The sequence below is a fragment of the Dipodomys merriami genome, unplaced genomic scaffold, assembly GCF_024711535.1.
Source record: "Dipodomys merriami isolate MVZ:Mamm:240054 unplaced genomic scaffold, mDipMer1.0.p SCAF_60, whole genome shotgun sequence".
NCBI classification, from domain to species: domain Eukaryota; kingdom Metazoa; phylum Chordata; class Mammalia; order Rodentia; family Heteromyidae; genus Dipodomys; species Dipodomys merriami.
The window spans coordinates 5,500,616-5,518,049 of NW_027206180.1; the positions used below are offsets into that span (position 1 = coordinate 5,500,616).

The 17,434-nt window shown below is 51.4% G+C and overlaps 1 protein-coding gene across 7 annotated transcripts in view; it reads right to left on the reverse strand.

Annotated features, from left to right (window-relative positions):
- Rbfox1 (RNA binding fox-1 homolog 1) overlaps positions 1-17,434 on the reverse strand; it is a 1,026,253-nt gene that overhangs the window by 674,434 nt on the left and 334,385 nt on the right. For all 7 annotated transcript variants that reach the window (XM_070003517.1, XM_070003515.1, XM_070003518.1 and 4 more), the window contains one exon: positions 7,165-7,212. Coding sequence is in view for 3 of the 7 variants with exons in the window: in XM_070003515.1 (XP_069859616.1) it covers positions 7,165-7,212 (48 nt within the window). In the remaining 4 variants the exon portion in view is untranslated. The remainder of the gene's footprint in view (positions 1-7,164; positions 7,213-17,434) is intronic.

Below are 17,434 nucleotides of genomic sequence, written 5' to 3' on the forward strand. Positions count from 1 at the left end.
AGTTCTTTCTGCTTCTTTCTGCAGGCCTCTCCCCTCCTCTGCCCACCACCACCACCACCCGTAAATTGTCCTAAAATACATGAAAGAGGAAAGCATGCCTCACATCTCGGTTTCAAAGTTTAGTTTATAAAAGAAAAAGAAGAAGAAAAAAAGGAAAAGGAAAAGAGTGGTCCTGCAGGGAGAGTCTGAAAGGGAGGTGCGGACCCAAGCCTCTAGTAAGGAGCTCGTTTCTGCAAAAATAACTTCCCAGCCATGCTGCGAAGCGGGGTTTGACTGGCACTGTGGCGCTATTGAAGAGGAGACGGGCGAGGGCCTGGAGTAGTGCCTCAGCGGGAGCCGCTGAAAGGAAATTAGACACCGAGAGACAGACAGACAGACAGAGAGACAGAGCACAGACGAGGTAGGATGGCGTCTCGCACCGGCCCAGGTCACTTCTGTTCTGCCAACAGCTTTGTCAGGGCGATGCTCGTGAGCCTGGCCACCGTCACCATGTGAAGAGCACTAGCTGTGTTGAGTGTGCAAAGTCCATGCCTTGCTTTTCATGTTCCCCAGATACAGGACAGCCTAGAGGTTAAGGGTCAAATGACCCTCGGGGTGTTCCAACCCCACCTTGTCACTGACCACCAGGACGCCCTGGAGCCTGCGTTAACCCTCCCCCCACCCTGCACCATCTTCTACTCTGTGACGTTTCAGTGAGCGTTGTGTGTGGCTTCAAGGAGTCTTGCGAGGACAAGATCATCGCACGTACGTGCCGCGTTAGCCTCGTCATCCACTTTCCTTGAGAGTGAAAAAAAAAGTGAGCCACTTCCCTTCCCAAGCCACCACACCCCCCTCCTGCTTCCAGCCCATCTGAATCGGGGCCCATCTGACTTCTGACTGTGGGGGAAGAATCCAGGCAAGGGGGGGCGGGCACCCTTCCTGACAGCTTGAAATATGGATACTGGGTCCAACTGGCACCATCTTGGCTTCTTGGTGGATGAAGCTGAAGTCTCACCCCTGGGTGATGGGTGTGCCTGAATTCCTAGGGGCAGGAGCCCGGACTTGGACAACAGGCTACTGGACCTATACCATGAGCTCCTTGTGACCCTGTCCCCTGACCCTGTCCCTAGTTTAGGCCCCAACTAGCTCAGCCGCCATTTTGTGCCATGCTTCATGTCTCTCCTCAGGTCACTGTCCTGTCCCTCTTCCGCTCTCCATTAGAGCTGATCTGGTTTGTTGAAGTTGTTTTTCTGCTCTTTCTTTACTCTCCTAGCCTGGTGGCTCCATTTCCTAACAGTATTAAATGCATTCAAGACTGAAAGTTTTCTGGAAACATGTCCTTCTGCAGTCCGCTGCTGGCTTTCTAATCAAGACCCCTCATTCGACCTCTCAAAACGTGGCTTCTCTGTATCTTGCGATCAGATTCCTTTCTGACACACTGAAGGACTTCTGCTAAGCCCAGGAACACTCATTCTTTCTTCTGTACTCTTTTTTTTCTCTCTCTCTCTCCCAGTTGCTCAGAAGAGGCCTAGATGAAGTCTATCTATCGTCTTCACTCCAAGTTCTACCAGGATCCCCACACACACACATCCAGACCTGATCCTGGGAACCACTCAAGCCAGGGAGGTGAGGCCAGAAGGGAGCCAGAGCCCGGAACCCAGCTGCACACCAGGCAGCCACAGCGGCCAGCAGGAGTGGGAGGGTCCCCCATCCGGTGATGACACACAGCCTTGGGAGGAAAGCACAGCCCGGAGGACCCAGAACAAACCAAACACCCAGGTGGAGCAGAAGGCCACTTGCATGGGTCACAACCCCGGGCCCACAGAGGATGGATCATGAGGGAGCCTGGACAGAAGCCCTTGTGGCCATGAACGGCAGAAGCTGAGACCCGAGTCCACGTCCTGAGCCGCGTCCTGGGATCCTATCACGGTCGAGGTAAACGTGGCTTCGTTCTGCATGTAAGGGCCTGGCACTCCACCTGCTGCTCAGCCTCACCTGACCCCTTCCCAGCCTCCTCCGAAGCCTCTTGCCCTCGGCTTCCTGTGTCCCGGGGTCCCACAAAGGGAAGTCCACCCAGTCCCCACACCCTATTCCCCACAGACCTCTCCCCCTACATTATGCCTGGGCTGACCACCACACACACACACACACACACACACACACACACACACACACACATTAAAAGTCCCATTAAAATTCCAATGCCTTGCCCCCAAGGGAAGCTTTCATTTTCATTTGGAGCTGGGCTCTCTTCTAACGCATCACATAATAAGCCCCTAAACAAAGGGCATTTGGAGAATGGCAGCAGACCCCCCAGGGGAATTCTGTGAGCCCGGTTCCAAGGGGTCTTGTGAGGGGAGGACTGCAGGGGGGAGTTATTCACTGCAGCCTCTGCTTCCGTCAGCCCTGAGTAGCTCATTCTGATCTTTAATGAGAAATGCACTCACTCATGAAGGCTTCCGGTTCCCCAGGAAGGAAGCAGTCTTTTCTCTCCATCCCTGGTCTGGCTGTCAGAAGCCCACTGACCTAATCCAACCCAGGGTAAGGGCCGGCTAACTCAAGCCGCGGTGGAGTGTTTTGTGCCAGCGTACAATCTTGCCCTGCACTGCCGGCTCCCTGGCATCTAGGAAACTAATTCATGGCTCCTGTGTTGGACACTACCTTTGCTCTACCTGGAGGCAAAAGGAACACACCAAAACCGCCATCAGTCTAGTGGCGTCTGGGCCGGGGGTCTGGGTGGAGCTGTCCGTGGTGCTGAAGTGGCTGAGGGATGAAGAGGACTTAGGAACAAAGTCTTGTAAGCCAACTCTTCCGCTCTCCCTCCACCACATGGACACTGTGCACACACAGAGCATGAGGCCATGCATGGTGCCCATCTTCAGCTATTCTGCAATCCACAGGCACTGCTGGCCCATCCTTGGATCCATTCAATGTCTCGGGCTTGACACAGTGGTTAAAATAAAGAACCATCGACCTATTAAAAGATCACTTAAAAAAAAAAAAAGATTAGTTCAAATCTATTCTTAGCTGGGTGTAATCCCAACACTTAGGAGGCTGTAATGGGAGGATCGCACGTTTGAGGCTAGACTGGTTTATGTAGTGTGTTCCTGACAAGCTGCTCATTGCTCAGTGGGAGGTGGAGCGCTCCATCTCTGAGTCACCGAAGTCAGACCCGAGATCCCGTGTGCCCTCAACCCACGCTCGAGCAATCCTGGCCTGGAGAAATACAGCTCTCCTCCACCCCTGGCCTTTATTTGGGTGTGTGTGTGTGTGTGTGTGTGTGTGTGTGTGTGTGTGTGTGTGTGTGTGTGTGTGTGTGTGTGTGTGTGTGTGTGTGTGTGTGTGTGTGTGTGTGTGTGTGTGTGTGTGTGTGTGTGTGTGTGTGTGTGTGTGTGTGTGTGTACGTGTACACTCGCACCTGTGTCAGCACTGTGGCTTGAACTCCAAGCCTCTCAATCTTGCTTGTTTTTTCCCCCACTTCTGGCTGGCACTCTACCATTTGACACACACCTCCAGCTCCAGCGACATTTTTGCTGGTTAACTGGAGAAATGAGTCTCTTCCCATTGCTCTCCCTCCAACAACCCCCTGACGCCAGCCTCAGGCTCCACAGCTGGAGATGCCCTTTGGCTCTCCCATACCAAGCTCAGGTACCTTTCCTGGTAGGGCCTACACACCTGCAGTGTGCTGGGCTCCCTCACATACCACCCCTCCCCGTGTCCTCTGCTAGGAAAACCTTCCCAGGACCCTGACCTGGAGCTGCATACGTCCAGAGCTCCTCGGGTTCTGAGGATCAGCCTGCCAGCATCAGAGCTGCTCAGGCGGTGCAGCTGCCCCAGAGCAGGTGAAGAAGAAGGGTGAGTGAGCCCTGATCAGTCCTTCTGTCCTCTGGTAAATGGGAGGCCGTGTCTTCCCGACAAGCTTCTCCCCGCTCTCCACCTGTCACCCCAACAGTCTTCCTAATAATACCGACATTCAGACAGATTTTGTATCACCCATAAGCACAGACGTGAACCCCTGGGGTCCCCAGTGAAAGCATGGGAATGCGGGTGCTGGGAATGGTGGGCATGTGTGATCGTGCTGGGCCACACAGGGGCGGGCGATGGGGTCGCCCCCCCCACACCAACCCTAACATCTCCGCGAGACCTCCTCTCAGAGACCCCAAGGCAGGTAGGACCCCACCCCAGCATGAGTGCCCCGATATTTGGCAGGTTGAGAAGCCAAAGAGAAAGATCAAACAAAACCCATCCTCTGACACAAGAAGGCTTCCCAGGCGACAGTTTGCTCTCTGTCACCCTCATGGAAAACAGACATGCCAGATAAAGAAAGAGAGAAACGCAGAAATGAAGCAGGGGGCAAGGGAGAGGGGGGACTCCTTTCCATCTTCCAGGAGGCCCAATGGAGTGTGTGTGTAGACAGGGAGGAAGGCTCACCTCCTGAGATCTTCCATTTACCTCCCTTCATCCCATTGGTCTAGGATGCCATGGGGGCAGGGACAAGGGGGGGCCACAACGCATCTCATTCCAGGTAAACAACCCCACAGAGCAGAAAGCAAAGGCTGTGTAACATTTCAGGGAGTGGGGAGTTGGGGGACAGCGCTGAGGGGTCTGATTAGACTTTTTATGTTTTCCAAAAACGTGTCTATAAAGAAGAGACCCATCGGGTGCGATGTCACACATGCCTAATCCCTGCTTCTCAGCAGGCAGGGGTAGGAAGATCACAGTCTAAGGCCAGACTGGGAAAAAGCACTAGACCTGATCTGAAAAAGAGAGAAAGCATTACAGTAAAAAGAGTGTGAGTCAGTCCTTAGCAACCATGAGCACTGAAGAGAAAGAAGAGGAGGAGGCGGAGGAGGAGGAGGAGGAGGAGCAGGAGCAGGAGGAGCAGGAGGAGCAGGAGGAGCAGGAGGAGGATGAAGAGGAAGAGGAGGAGGAGGAGGAGGAGGAGGAGGAAGACGAGGAGGAGGAGGAGCAGGAACAGTAGGAGCAGGAGCAGGAGGAGCAGGATGAAGAGGAGGAGGAGGAGGATGAAGAGGAGGAGGAAGAGGAAGAGGAGGAGGAAGAGGAGGAGGAGCAGGAGGAGGAGAAGGAGCAGGAGGAGGAGGAGGAGGAGCAGGAGGAGGAGGAAGAAGAGGAGGAGGAGGAGGAAGAAGAAGAAAAAGGGGGAAAGGAAGAAGAGGAGGCAGAGGAGATCCAACACCACGCAGTCAAAGGCAGAGCCGGAGTGACAGATCAGTGCTCACCCACACAGCACATGCGGAGAGCACAGAAAAGCAGGGATTATCGAGGTGGCTCTTGGGGTCCCCTGGTCCTGGAAGGGGCCTACGGCTCTTCCCTAACTGGGAGTCTGAGGGCTTCAGAAGGAACCCACCAGCACCGCCACCCCCAGGACCCCCAACAGCTGTGAAAGCCCACGCAGGCAGAGGGGAGACGGGCAGAGCTATGGAGCCTCTGTCCTCTCTGGTCACTTCAATTCCACTTGATCAAATTACTCATTTTTGCCCAGAGCATTTGCATTAAGTGGAGAAGACACAAGTGCACACACACACACACACACACACACACACACACACACACACACACACACACACACACCCCAGAGCAAGCAAGCAAGCATGGTCACTTCAGTGGCAACATTTCCTAATTGTAGCAGGAGGACCAAGAGCATATTTGTGGATCCAGATGACAATCACGCCACTCGCTACAGCTTCATCTCACACCATATCATTGTGCACAGAGACAGAGAGACAGAGAGAGAGAGACAGACAGAGAGAGAGAGACAGAGAGAGAGAGAGAGAGAGAGAGAGAGAGAGAGAGAGAGAGAGAGAGAGAGAGAGAGGAGCAGAGGAGCAAGACATTGCTCCCAGCGATATTGAGGGTTTGTTTGCATTCTGACTGTCCCAGGAAGACAGAGGAGAATGGGAGACTGTTACTGCTCCCTAACCTCACCCACAACTTCTTATGATATTGAAACTAAGATACCTAGACAAAAAGAACGTGGAAGGGGGCGGGAGGACTAGAAAGCCCTTAGCAAGTAACAGAATGAGAACACGCAGCAGGCTTTTGTTGTTTGGAGCCAAGAAGACTCATCAGTGGCAGCCAACGTTCCGTTCATCTGTGCATCCATCATGAGAGGCCAAATTTAGGGAAAAGAAAATAAAAAACCCATGTGGGAATGGGGGATTACTGGACACGTTCAACATGTTTAACCCACTTACAAAAAAGCAGAGAGAGATGTGTGTGTGCGCGCACGCATGTGCGTGTGCAAGCGTGCATTGCCCCACCCGGTGTGCAAACCTGAGCCAAAGGCAAGTCCCCAGGTGCCGATGTGGGGTCCTCTGAACTGGAGCTGCTCTGTTAGGCATCCTTACAGAGGTACAACCCCCCACCCCCCATCCCACAAACAACCCCTTCAGAGCCAGGGCTGGAAGAGGAAAATCTGACCTATGCAGATGAGATGTGGCTGTCATAGTAATTTGGGTGACTTCCGGTCAACAAAGGGAGTCTTGGAAGTATTGACCTGGAAGGTGGTTATCTGGGGAGAATCCACACTGCGGGCAAGAAAGAAGATAAACGGGTCCTCAAATGTGTGCGGCCTTCCCCGCCCCCCGACCTGTCTGTCAGACGGAAAGTCCCTCCTCCTGGGAATATGTCACCTTGCAAGTGGAGGATCTTTATGTTTTCTTTCTTTTCTTCAAGGAGAAAGGCACAGATCAAGTAAATGTGAAGGAGAAACCCTTCTGTCTCGCGTTCTACAACATCTACCCCACCATCTAATTCTACGTAATGCAGTAGTACATGTCATCAACATCAACTGCAGTCGGCGTGTGATGTCAAACACAAACGAGTCACCATTTCTTCTGGAAAAGACCCCACGGGAACAAAACCAAGTCAGCAGCTACGTTTTCCGTAACCCTAATTGTATCCATCCCACACTTTTCATAGAAACCATAAGTAACAACACGGGTGCGAGTCAGGGCAGGTGCGGGGGGGGGGGGTCAGGGGGCATTTTCAAATGTCTTTTTTTTCCAGGTAAAGAATATCAGCACACAGCTCACCTTCAGATCTTCGTCTGGTCATAAATGCTGAGGTTAAGATCTCAGAGTTTGAATCGTGTGGAAAACCAGACGTAACAAACCAACCAACAAACGGGAGGAAAAAATAAAAGATGAGAAATAAACGCCTTACCTTTCTGTCTTGTATCTCTCCGCAGGTATCGCAGTCAGCTTTGATATCCTGGGAAGAGAAGAGGGAAAAGGAGAAAAGGAACGGGAGTCAGAATTCATGTTCAGAGAACATTCAGTGGTGTTTTCGAGTTGTTCTTTCTTTCTTTCTTTCTTTCTTTATTTGGGTCCGGTCGTGGGGCCTGAAGTCTGGGTCTGGGCGCTGTACCTCAGCACTTCAGCTCAAGGCTAGTGCTCTACCACTTAAGCCACAGCGCCACTTCCAGCTTTTTTCTTTTTGCTTATGTGGTGCTGAGGAATCGAACCCAGGGCCTCAGGCATGCAAGGCAAGCGCTCTACCACTGAGCCACCTTCCCAGCCCCTGGAGTTGTCCTTTAAAATAAATGGCATCCCCATGCCTCACCGTTTTGTACCAAGTCCTTGTTCTGGGTAGGGCTTTGTGGGGATTGTGGGCCCTGAGGTCTCCATGCGACCTTTATTACATGAAGGTGTGGCATGAAGTCAGAGCTACAGATCACAGGCCATAACCCAGAGAGACTCCAGCTCCTAAAATACCCTGTCTACTCTCCTAACATCTGGGATGTACCTCGGCTGGGACTGCCCTTAGACTAAATGTTTCTCCTATTCCAAATTTAAGATACTCAATCTACGTTGATTCAATAAAAAGCCATAACCATCTATCTCCTAACTTTCTATCACACATCCTCCATCATTCTTTCATCCCCCGCATCCATTCTCCACCCACGCAGGTACCCATGCATCTTGTATTCATCCACTCACCTGTCCACTCATCAACCCATCCTTCCATCCATCCTTCCTTCCTTCCACCTATCATCTAGCCTTCCAGCCATCCTTCCACTCATCTCCATCCATCCATCCTTCCTTCCACCTGTCATCTAGCCTTCCATCCATCCATCCATCCACTCATCCATCCACCTATCCATCCATCCACGCATGAATTCATTCATTTACTTATCTACCCATTTATTTACTCATCTACCCATCCAGTCCATCCATTCATTCATTATCTATCCATCCATCCACACATGTATGCATTCACCTATTCATCTACCCATCTATTCACTCATCAACCCATTCATCCATTCGCTCACCCATTTATCCATCTACCCAGCCAGAAAGACAGACACCCACCCAGCTGCCCATCTGTCCAACCATCCAGCCATCTATATATATTGCACACCTTTCTCTTTTCTTGCATTTCTTCTCACTGTTTTAGACTACAAAGATGCAAAGGCATACTTGCACAAGCATCCACTGTCTGCATCTACTGGTGCCTAGCGTAGACAGTTAACAGAGGACGGACACTGGACTGCCCCTGGCAGGACCAGAGCATGCACAAAGACTCCGGCATGACCTGTTGGGGGCAGCGTAACTTGCCAGAGAAATGTGGGAAGAACGCTGGAGGGGGACATGGTGCTTGTCCGGAGAGCTTTGTGTTTCCTCCTGGGTGTGACCCACAGAAGACCAGCCGGGTGGCCATGTTCACACTGCTGTGTGGGCCATCACCACCACCACCATCATCACCACCACCATCATCATCTCTATCCTCCTCTGGAGCTTTTCATTTTTCTTCCAAGATGAAGCTCTAACTCTCCACCTGCCCCCACCCTCCAGCCACGTCAGCCACCATTTTCTTTCCTGTCTCTACAAACTGATGACTCTACATGTCCAACGGTGCCAGTGACCCACCGAGACCCTCACAAAATGCCTGGTGCAGACAAAGCCACGCTCTGATTCTGGAAGTTGAAAGGGAGGGTCAAAGGTGGTCAGCGTGAACTCCCTGTGGAGACCCAGGCTCCTGGCCTCTCTACTTCAGGGCACGGGGGGGGGGGAGATCTGGGGTGACCCCTCCTCTCATCAGAAGGACTGGTCCTATCGACTTGGGTCCCCCCTTTTAGAATCCCTTTTTCCCATAATCCCCTCCTCCTCGGGCCCAGACCACGATTAGGAGTTCACCCTGGGATCCTGGCTGGCATGATGGTGCTCACGCAGGAGTCCTGGTGTAACCAGGACTGCACGGCGCTCCCTCACCCCTGCCCCCGTCACTCCATATGGTGTTCGGCTCCTGTATGTGGACAGACCAAATTCCACTGGCCTCTTCATGACATGCCATCCATTCACCAAACCCCTCTCCAGCCTTCCGCACGCACGGCCACAAAACTGCTGAACTCGGGTCACCTGCAGGTTTTATTCAGATCCCCAGCCATGGCGCGGGCACAGCCTCTCACGGCACCGGAAGGTTCCGGCCCGGCCACACCTCCCTCCACACTCGGTTTCCTGCACAGCTGTGAGGAGGGCCGAGACAGGGGGGATCAACTGTGAGGAGCTGGGTGGTCAGAGCTTGGTCAGGGTAGCCATCGGGAGGCCGGGAAGGGAACTGAGGCCGCAGGACATCTCTGGGGTTCCCAGGAAGTCTGGGTGCAGGGGGGGGGAGGCAGGGGACCCTCGGGGGTGAGCGGGTGGGGAGGAGGCAGGACCGGCCTGGCCGGTGAACAGGATCCGCTCCATGACAGATGAGCCAGGTCTGCGGAGAGCCCTCATCCGGCCTCCGTGCGTGGGTCAGGGTTCACCTGAGTGGAAAGCCATTGCCATGAAAATGAGCTAAGCACACGCAGCTCAGATTGGATCCCTGGGAGATGGGGGCGGGGGGAACAGGTAAAAGAAAAGGAGGCGGCGATGCCAAGAGGTAAAGATCCATACAGCCAAGGCTTTGCTTCATGCCCAGGCGCGGTCCCTCTACGAGCCCCGCTGGGGTCAGAACCCGGGCCCCAACGTCTGTCAGGAAAGCACCGCACCGTCTGAGCCACGCAGCCATTTTGTTTATAGGCAGGAACATGAGCACTGGAAGTTCCGACTCCATCTTTAACCCAGGCCTAGGAGGAGGGGTTGGGTCCTCAAAATGGGGGCAGGGAGGTCTGCACCCAGCAAGTATGGCACCGTGAAGGGCTTGCTGACACGGCACACACACACCACTTCGCCTAACACCCTCTCATCAGAACCCAGAATGTGACCCACAGCACAGCTGAACGCATGCGCCGGTCCTCCACCACCACTCCCAGACTCCCTGGCTGCATGGCTCCCACTCTCTGGCCCAGGGAGACTCATAGTCTCTTCAGGGGAAACTCCCGGGCAGAGTGTAGTGGCATCGGCCTGCAATCCCAGCTACCCCAGCAGGGGGAGGCAGGGTGGATCACAAGGGCCAGCCCAAGACCTGGTTTCAAACAATAAACTATACCAACAACAAAGGACCAAAGACAGAAGCCTCCAAAAGTAGCTGGGGCCATGGCTCAAGTGGTAGAACACTAGAGAAGAACAGTCTATCTATGTCACTCTGTCTGTGTGTGTGTGTGTGTGTGTGTGTGTGTGAGAGAGAGAGAGAGAGAGAGAGAGAGAGAGAGAGAGAGAGAGAGAGAGAGAGAGAGAGAGAGAGAGAGAGCTCCCTCTCATGAAGAAAGGCCCTGCAGGACACATGTCGAGGGTACATTCTACAAGCCAGAAAGATGGACGGCCCTCACCAAAACTTGGCCACAAAGGGGCTTCCAGCCTCCAGACTGGGAACATGCATTTGCTCGTCAAGTCACCAAGCCCTGCTATGTGTTTGTTTGTTTGTTCGTTTTGCTTTGGGGGCAGGGGGACTCCAGGGGGCTGAGACACCACCACCCCATACTCTTCTCCAAGGCTGCAAGGGTAGAACTTGAGGTCCCATTCACATCAAGTTCATCCTTTCCCTTCTCACCCATGCTCCCCATTCCCGTCCGAGGCCTCTGCCTCCGGACCCTGAGCCCGCCAAAGGCCTCTCCCTCCCTCCACAAGAAGTCCCAGACTCAGGCTTCATCTGAAGTATAGGAAGCAGAGCCACCAGGATGAGCTCAACATGGGGGAGAGAGAGAAGTCTTGTTTCTTTCTCAGCCAGAAGACACCATTGGGGGAAGAGGTGCGTGGATTCCTGCTGTGGCTGGCTGGGTTCTGGCAGGGTGGGGTAGGGGAGGCCTGGGCACCCCAGCTCTCCCGCGGAAGGTACCCACACCCCCTTCTGCTTCCCCAGGTAGAGGTTTTAGGCGTGCATCGGGCAACTCGTGAAATCACGCCAGACAAAGGCACGTTTTTGTCTTTGACCTGCCACTGAGGAACCACGCAAGCAACAGCTGAAATAAAAGAAGTGGGGAGGGGAGGGGGAAAGAACGCAAGCAAGAAAAAGCCATCTGGCAAACAATCCATGCTCTTTCCATTTCCCTTAGATTATCCAATTTACTCTTGTCAGGACTCATCTACTAAACCTATGCTGGACTATATATATATATTTTTTATTTCGATGATATTGTTGTTTTGTGCTCTGCTGTGGCTCCATTCGGGAGGAGCCCCCAGAGGAGTTGCGGTCACCGCTGGACAACTGTGGGGACTCGAATTGGAAAAATGTCACCCAGGCGAGGACAAATTACTGCTCGAGCATCTCCAGATGGGCTCCGGGCTGACCTTTTCCAAACCAGCAGACCTGCACGATGACTGCATGCCCGTACAACACGGCTCCAGTATTTAAGTATTAAGCAACAATGTGGAGCCCTCAGTTCACGGACAAGCAATCGATTTCCCTACAGGAGTCCACTGTCCCGTCTCTAGGGAGATGTCCGGGCAGGGATGTAGTACCTGGTGACAGACTCAGCCACACTGGGCACACCAAGAGTAACTTCTCCCAGCCTTACACCGGGTCACGAAAGAGAAGATGAGCACAGGACATTCAATAAGTGTTCTATTATCGCTACAGTCAAGCTTTCATTGTCCCTAACTTCCAAGCTTCACCATCGGTTTGTAGGAAAGCCACTGTTTATATTAGTTCCGGCACTGTCTGGAGCCTTCTACTGGGCAGCTTTCAAGAAGGTAGCTAAGGGAGATGACAGTAAGTACGCTGTGGTACACACTTTGACTTCCAGATGAACTCGCTGGTCTGTGTTTGGTCCACTGAAGACCCCGAGATGCAACCCAGGCTGCTTCATTGTGGGTGAGGTAAAGAACAGCTCAGAATCTTTGCCCTGAAGTGTGACGTACCCACTCTTGCATTTTCCCTTCACAAATCTGTGCAGTCCCTGCAATACCACACATGACCAGTAGGTGGGAGCAAATAACTTTGCAATGTTCACATGCCAACAGACCACCCCTGCAAACACACACACCACCACCACCACCACCACCACCATAGGATCCCAGCCAGCCAGTCTGTAAACTGGAATTTTCTTTCTGCTCCCTCCAATCTGCAGTCTTAAATGGCTGTGGGTTTTAATTACGAAGCCCTAATTACCTGCCAGAAATGTGATCATTTCAGGGGGCATTTCGTTAATACATACTTAAGAAGGTACAGCTCGAAAAACAGGATCTCTGTTTCAAACCCTAGGATGTTCTGAAAGGGAAAGAATTCCAGTCTACGCAGATCTCTGAACATGTGAAACCAGACAGACGTATGTAAGGGAAAACGACTGAACTCAGTCAGTTATGACTTAGCTGCAATCAGAATGCATAGATGTTCATCTGCAAACTTTCTTCTTCGGGAAGGAATTCTTTCTTTGGCAAGAAAAGCCAGAAAGATCACAAAATAACGCCCTGTGCAGCGGTAGGCTCTGACCTAGAGCAGCAAGGCTGGGCCAGGATCTCAGATAGGAGAACTGTATGAACTCCAACTCAGGGTCTGTTTGCAAATAAAAGCTATGCATTGGTACCAGCAGGGGCTTAATGGGAGCACTTTTAATTAGCTGTAAAAGTAATTACCCATATTAGATGTAAATCACACTTGTTTTTTTTTCCTTTTTTTTTTTTTACAGGAGGTGAATAATTTCAGCACAGCTTTTTAAGAATACTACTTCTGCAGGAGCTGTGATACTCACACTCTCAAGTTAATGTGCTGGGTGGAGGCAAAGGGAAAAAAAAGGACCAGGGAAAAAAAAAATGTCAACCGCAGGAATCCAGCCTTGTGACACCTGGCTTTCTCGGCTACCGTTTCCTTGAGATCAACCAACAGCACCTAAGACCACGCCCCCTCAACGATGAACACCACGCCCCTCCGTCACAGCCACACCCCCTCTCCACTGATTTCATGTTTCCTTTAGGCTTTTGGACTCCTGGATGGATGTTGGGCTCTTGTGAATAACAAGGAATTTTAACAAAAGAATGAAGAGAATGGGAAGTGGCTTCTAAAGAAACCAGTGGAGAAAACACTGGGCAAGCCCAATAGGGCACCCTGAAAGTCCCAGCACACATGTCTGAGGAGGTCCGGTGTCCCACCTCCCCAACACTGGACTGAGCATTAGGGGACTGTATTCATTGACCTGCATCTCCTTCTGGGTCCTTACACTTACCACTCCCACCCCGAATTTCCACAGGAGCTCGAGGGGGGCCCCCAAATTCCAATCAGGAGTCTTAAGGAAACATGAGCAGCTGGAATGCAGTTTGCAAATATGAAATTACTGCGCAATTATTTATACATTGATAAACACCTTCATTAAAGGATCTGAAGATGCAATTAGGAAATTGAAGCTTAGTGCACTCAACTTAAGCAACTGAACTGTTAATCAGGAAGGTGGGAGGGCAGAAAGTCGAGTTTATACCCAGGTAGGCAGGCAGGCACAGACAGACAGACAGACAGACAGGCAGGCAGGCAGGCAGCCCTGTTGACTACTAGGTTCCAGTTCTAAAAAGATACAACTTCTTGGGCTGGGAAGGTAGCTCAGTGGTAGAGTGCTTGCCTCATAAACATGAGGCCTTGGGTTCAATTCCTCAGCACCACATACACAGAAAAAGCCAGAGCCAGGCACTGGTGGCTCATAGCCGGGTGCCAGTGGCTCAGGCCTGTCATCCTAGCTACTCAGGCAGCTGAGATCTAAGGATCACAGTTCAAAGCCAGCCCGGACAGGAAAGTCCGTGAAACTCTTATCTCCAATAAACCACCAGAAAATCAGAAGTGGTACTGTGGCTCAAGTGGTAGAGCACTCGCCTTGAGCTGAAGAGCTGAGGGACAACGCTCAGGCCCAGAGTTCCGGCCCCAGGTTCAACAGCAACAACAAAAAAGATACAACTTCTTTCCTTTCCTTAGTGTGGCTCACACGCAATCATCTCAGTTGTGGGGCTTCTCTCTTGGGTTCTGGCTTTCTAAAGCTGTGCTGTTGGTATGGCTTGCGTTGAGTCTTTGCTTTAAAACACCACCAAAGAAAGGACAGGAGCAGGAAATGTGCTAGTTGCACAGGTCGTCCCGTGGAAGGTGGACCAAGAGAAACCGTAGCTGGATATGGGGGGGGGCCTCTAAGCCACTTTGTCCTTCCTGGCCACTGCGAGTGTAACACCTCCTCTATCTGGCACGCCCGACGTGTGAACGCCTTCATTCCCGAAGGAACATTGAACGAACCATTTTCGTTCTCTTGTTTCTCTCGTGATATCTCTAAACCTGACAGCACGGGGCTACACAGGACTATGCCAGGAATCAACGATTCTTTTTATGGTAATAAAAGAAGTTTAAAAAGATTGGCTGTGAACTTTTGAACCCCGTGGGTACACACAAGCGACAGAAGGGAAATAGCTAAACTTTCCAGAAAAGTGAAACGGGACAAATGAGTGTGCGTGCGTCTTCCCGTACCGTGAGACCCGTGGAATGGGTCCTTCCGCAAAACCAACACCTCAGTCTCTACGTGAGCACCCGGGAAATGTGCTTTAAAATGGACCGTTGAAGATAATCACACTTCTCTGTTTGTTGACCTCCCCCCACCCCCCGGCCCCGCATCACCACATTTCCCCGCAGGGCCTGTCATCCCGTGTTTAAGTGTAAAAAGAGAGCTAAGGATACTCCAGTGAAAGTTCTGATGCCTTTCTTCTTCAAGGCGTCAAGCTCACACAATTCATGGGACGCGGATCATATGTCGAAAGACAGTAGCAGAAACCTAGGCTAGCCCTAAGGAGGACTTCAATATCCCAGGCATACAGCCTGTCCTGCGATGATGAGAGATCCAAGTCTCGAAGGCTGAGCTGCGTGCACACAGCCACATGGCAGGTTAACCACACTGGGTAAAATCTCTGCCGTGCATTCGACCGTCTCCACCGTCCTGAGGCTTCAATTTGGTTAAAGCACCGAAACCCAGGAGCAAACATCTCCCAGATGCTCACAGCCCTAGAATGGCTGGCTTTTCTGATTTAAAATAATAATAATACTTAATAATAATAACCCCAGGCTTTTGTGCCCTTCAAAATACTCAGACTTTAGGCATGTTTCTTTGTACTTTGTGGTCAGGCCTACTTCTTGCTGCCATTTTGGTTTCTGGTTCCCCATCGGTTATGTAGGAAGAGTCCATTTTGAGCTATGAACTTTGCAGAAGTTAAATGCCTGTTTGTTTCTTGGCTTGGTTACTTTAGCAATTTCCAAAGGTGAGAGACTTCTGGTGATCAAGGTGGCTTAGTGGTAGAGCGCTTGCCTTGCATACATGAGGCCCTGGGTTCGATTCTTCAGCACCCCATAAGCAGAAAAAGCCTGAAGAGGTGTTATGGCTCAAGTGGTAGAACGCCAGCCTTGAGCTGAAGAGCTCAGGGACAGCACCCAAGCCCAGAGTTCAGGCCCCATGACAGACAAATAAATAAATAAATAAAATGCACATGGTAACTGGCTGGATGCATCCATACCTGAACACATCTTAGTGTTCACAATGTTTACTTACCAACTAGAGTTACTCGGTATGCTGGATATAAAAAAAAAATGTAGACATATTTTCTTCATGTGTTTGTGTGCAAATAGAGAAATGCACAGGAAGGCTGTTACACCAAGCCTGGGTGCTACAGAGTCACAGATACAGCTAACATTGCCTGGAGGAAACTCCATTAATCACGTGACTCCCTTTAGACGCTGTAGAGAGTCCTTGGATTTGGAGACTTGGGGACAATTTCTGAATGTAAAATGCCAGTGAGTAGAAATAATTTCAAGAGATCTCTTGTCTCACACAGTAACTGGAGTTAATAGCCCCACATTATATGCTTGAGAATTACCCAGAGTACAGATTTTAAGTGGACTCACCAAAAATAAATAAATAAATAAAAAGCGGTTAAATACATAAGGTAATAAAATGCTCCTTCAGCTCATGCTCATCATTCCCCAGAAGTAGACAGGCTGCAAAGCATATTTGACACAATAAATAAATAATACTTTTGCTTAAAAAGAATAACTTGGCGCCGGTCACTGATGGCTCACACCTATAATCCTAGCTATTCAGGAGGCTAAGATCCGATGATTATAGCTCAAAGCCAGCAGCTGCAGGAAAGTCTGCCAATTAACTACCACTAAAGCCAGAGGTGGAACAGTGGCTCAACGGGGAGAGCACCAGACTTGATCTAAAAACCCTAAGGCCTGGTGCAGGGGGCTATAATCCTAGGTAACTCAGGGAGCTAAGATCTGAGGATCGCAGTTCAAAGCCAGCCCAGGCAAGAAAGTCTATGAGACTCTTATCTCTAATAAACCACTCAGAAAACCACAAGTGGTGCTGTGGCTCAAGTGGTAGAGTGTTCACCTTGAGCTAAATTGCTGAGGGATAGCGTCCAGGCCCAGAGTTCAAGACCCACAACTGACAAAAAAAAAAAAGCTAAGGGACAGTGTCCAGGCTCTCTGAGTTCAAGTCTCAGTACTGATATGCAAGTGTGTTCACACATGCAGATGCGTGTGTGCGTGCGTGCACGCACGCGTGCACACACACACATGTTTGGAAGAAATGAGTATCATCAGGGTATTAACCTCTCAAAAGATCGACATTAACACCAAGAGTGTACAGTGCCCTCCCATCAACGTTTCACAGCCTTGTAACCCAATGGCAGCTCCAAACATCGCACCTCCTGGGCACAGGCAAACCTACAGGGTTCATACCACTCCTCCACCTGCCCACTTCTCCCAAGAGTGGTAGGAAGGCCTGTCCTGAGAGAAACTGGCTCCTTCCCCCCTACCCCTCCGTCCCCCTCCCTCCTTTCCCCCCTCTCCTCCTCCTGCCAGTCCCTCTCTCCCCCTATCTCCCTCCTTCTCTTCCTCTCTCCCTCCCCCTCCCTCCCCTTCTCACTTCTTCTCTCCTAAACCCCCTCCCTCTCTCTTCCCCTTCTTCCCCTTCCCTCCCCTCCCTCCCCCCTCACCTTCTCCCTCTCTCTCTCTCCCTCCCCTCCCTCTCTCTCCCTCTTCTCCCTCTCCCTGTCCTTCTCTCCCTCTCCTTTTCCTTTCAACCCCTGCCAGGACCTGCAAGAACAGGAAGTTC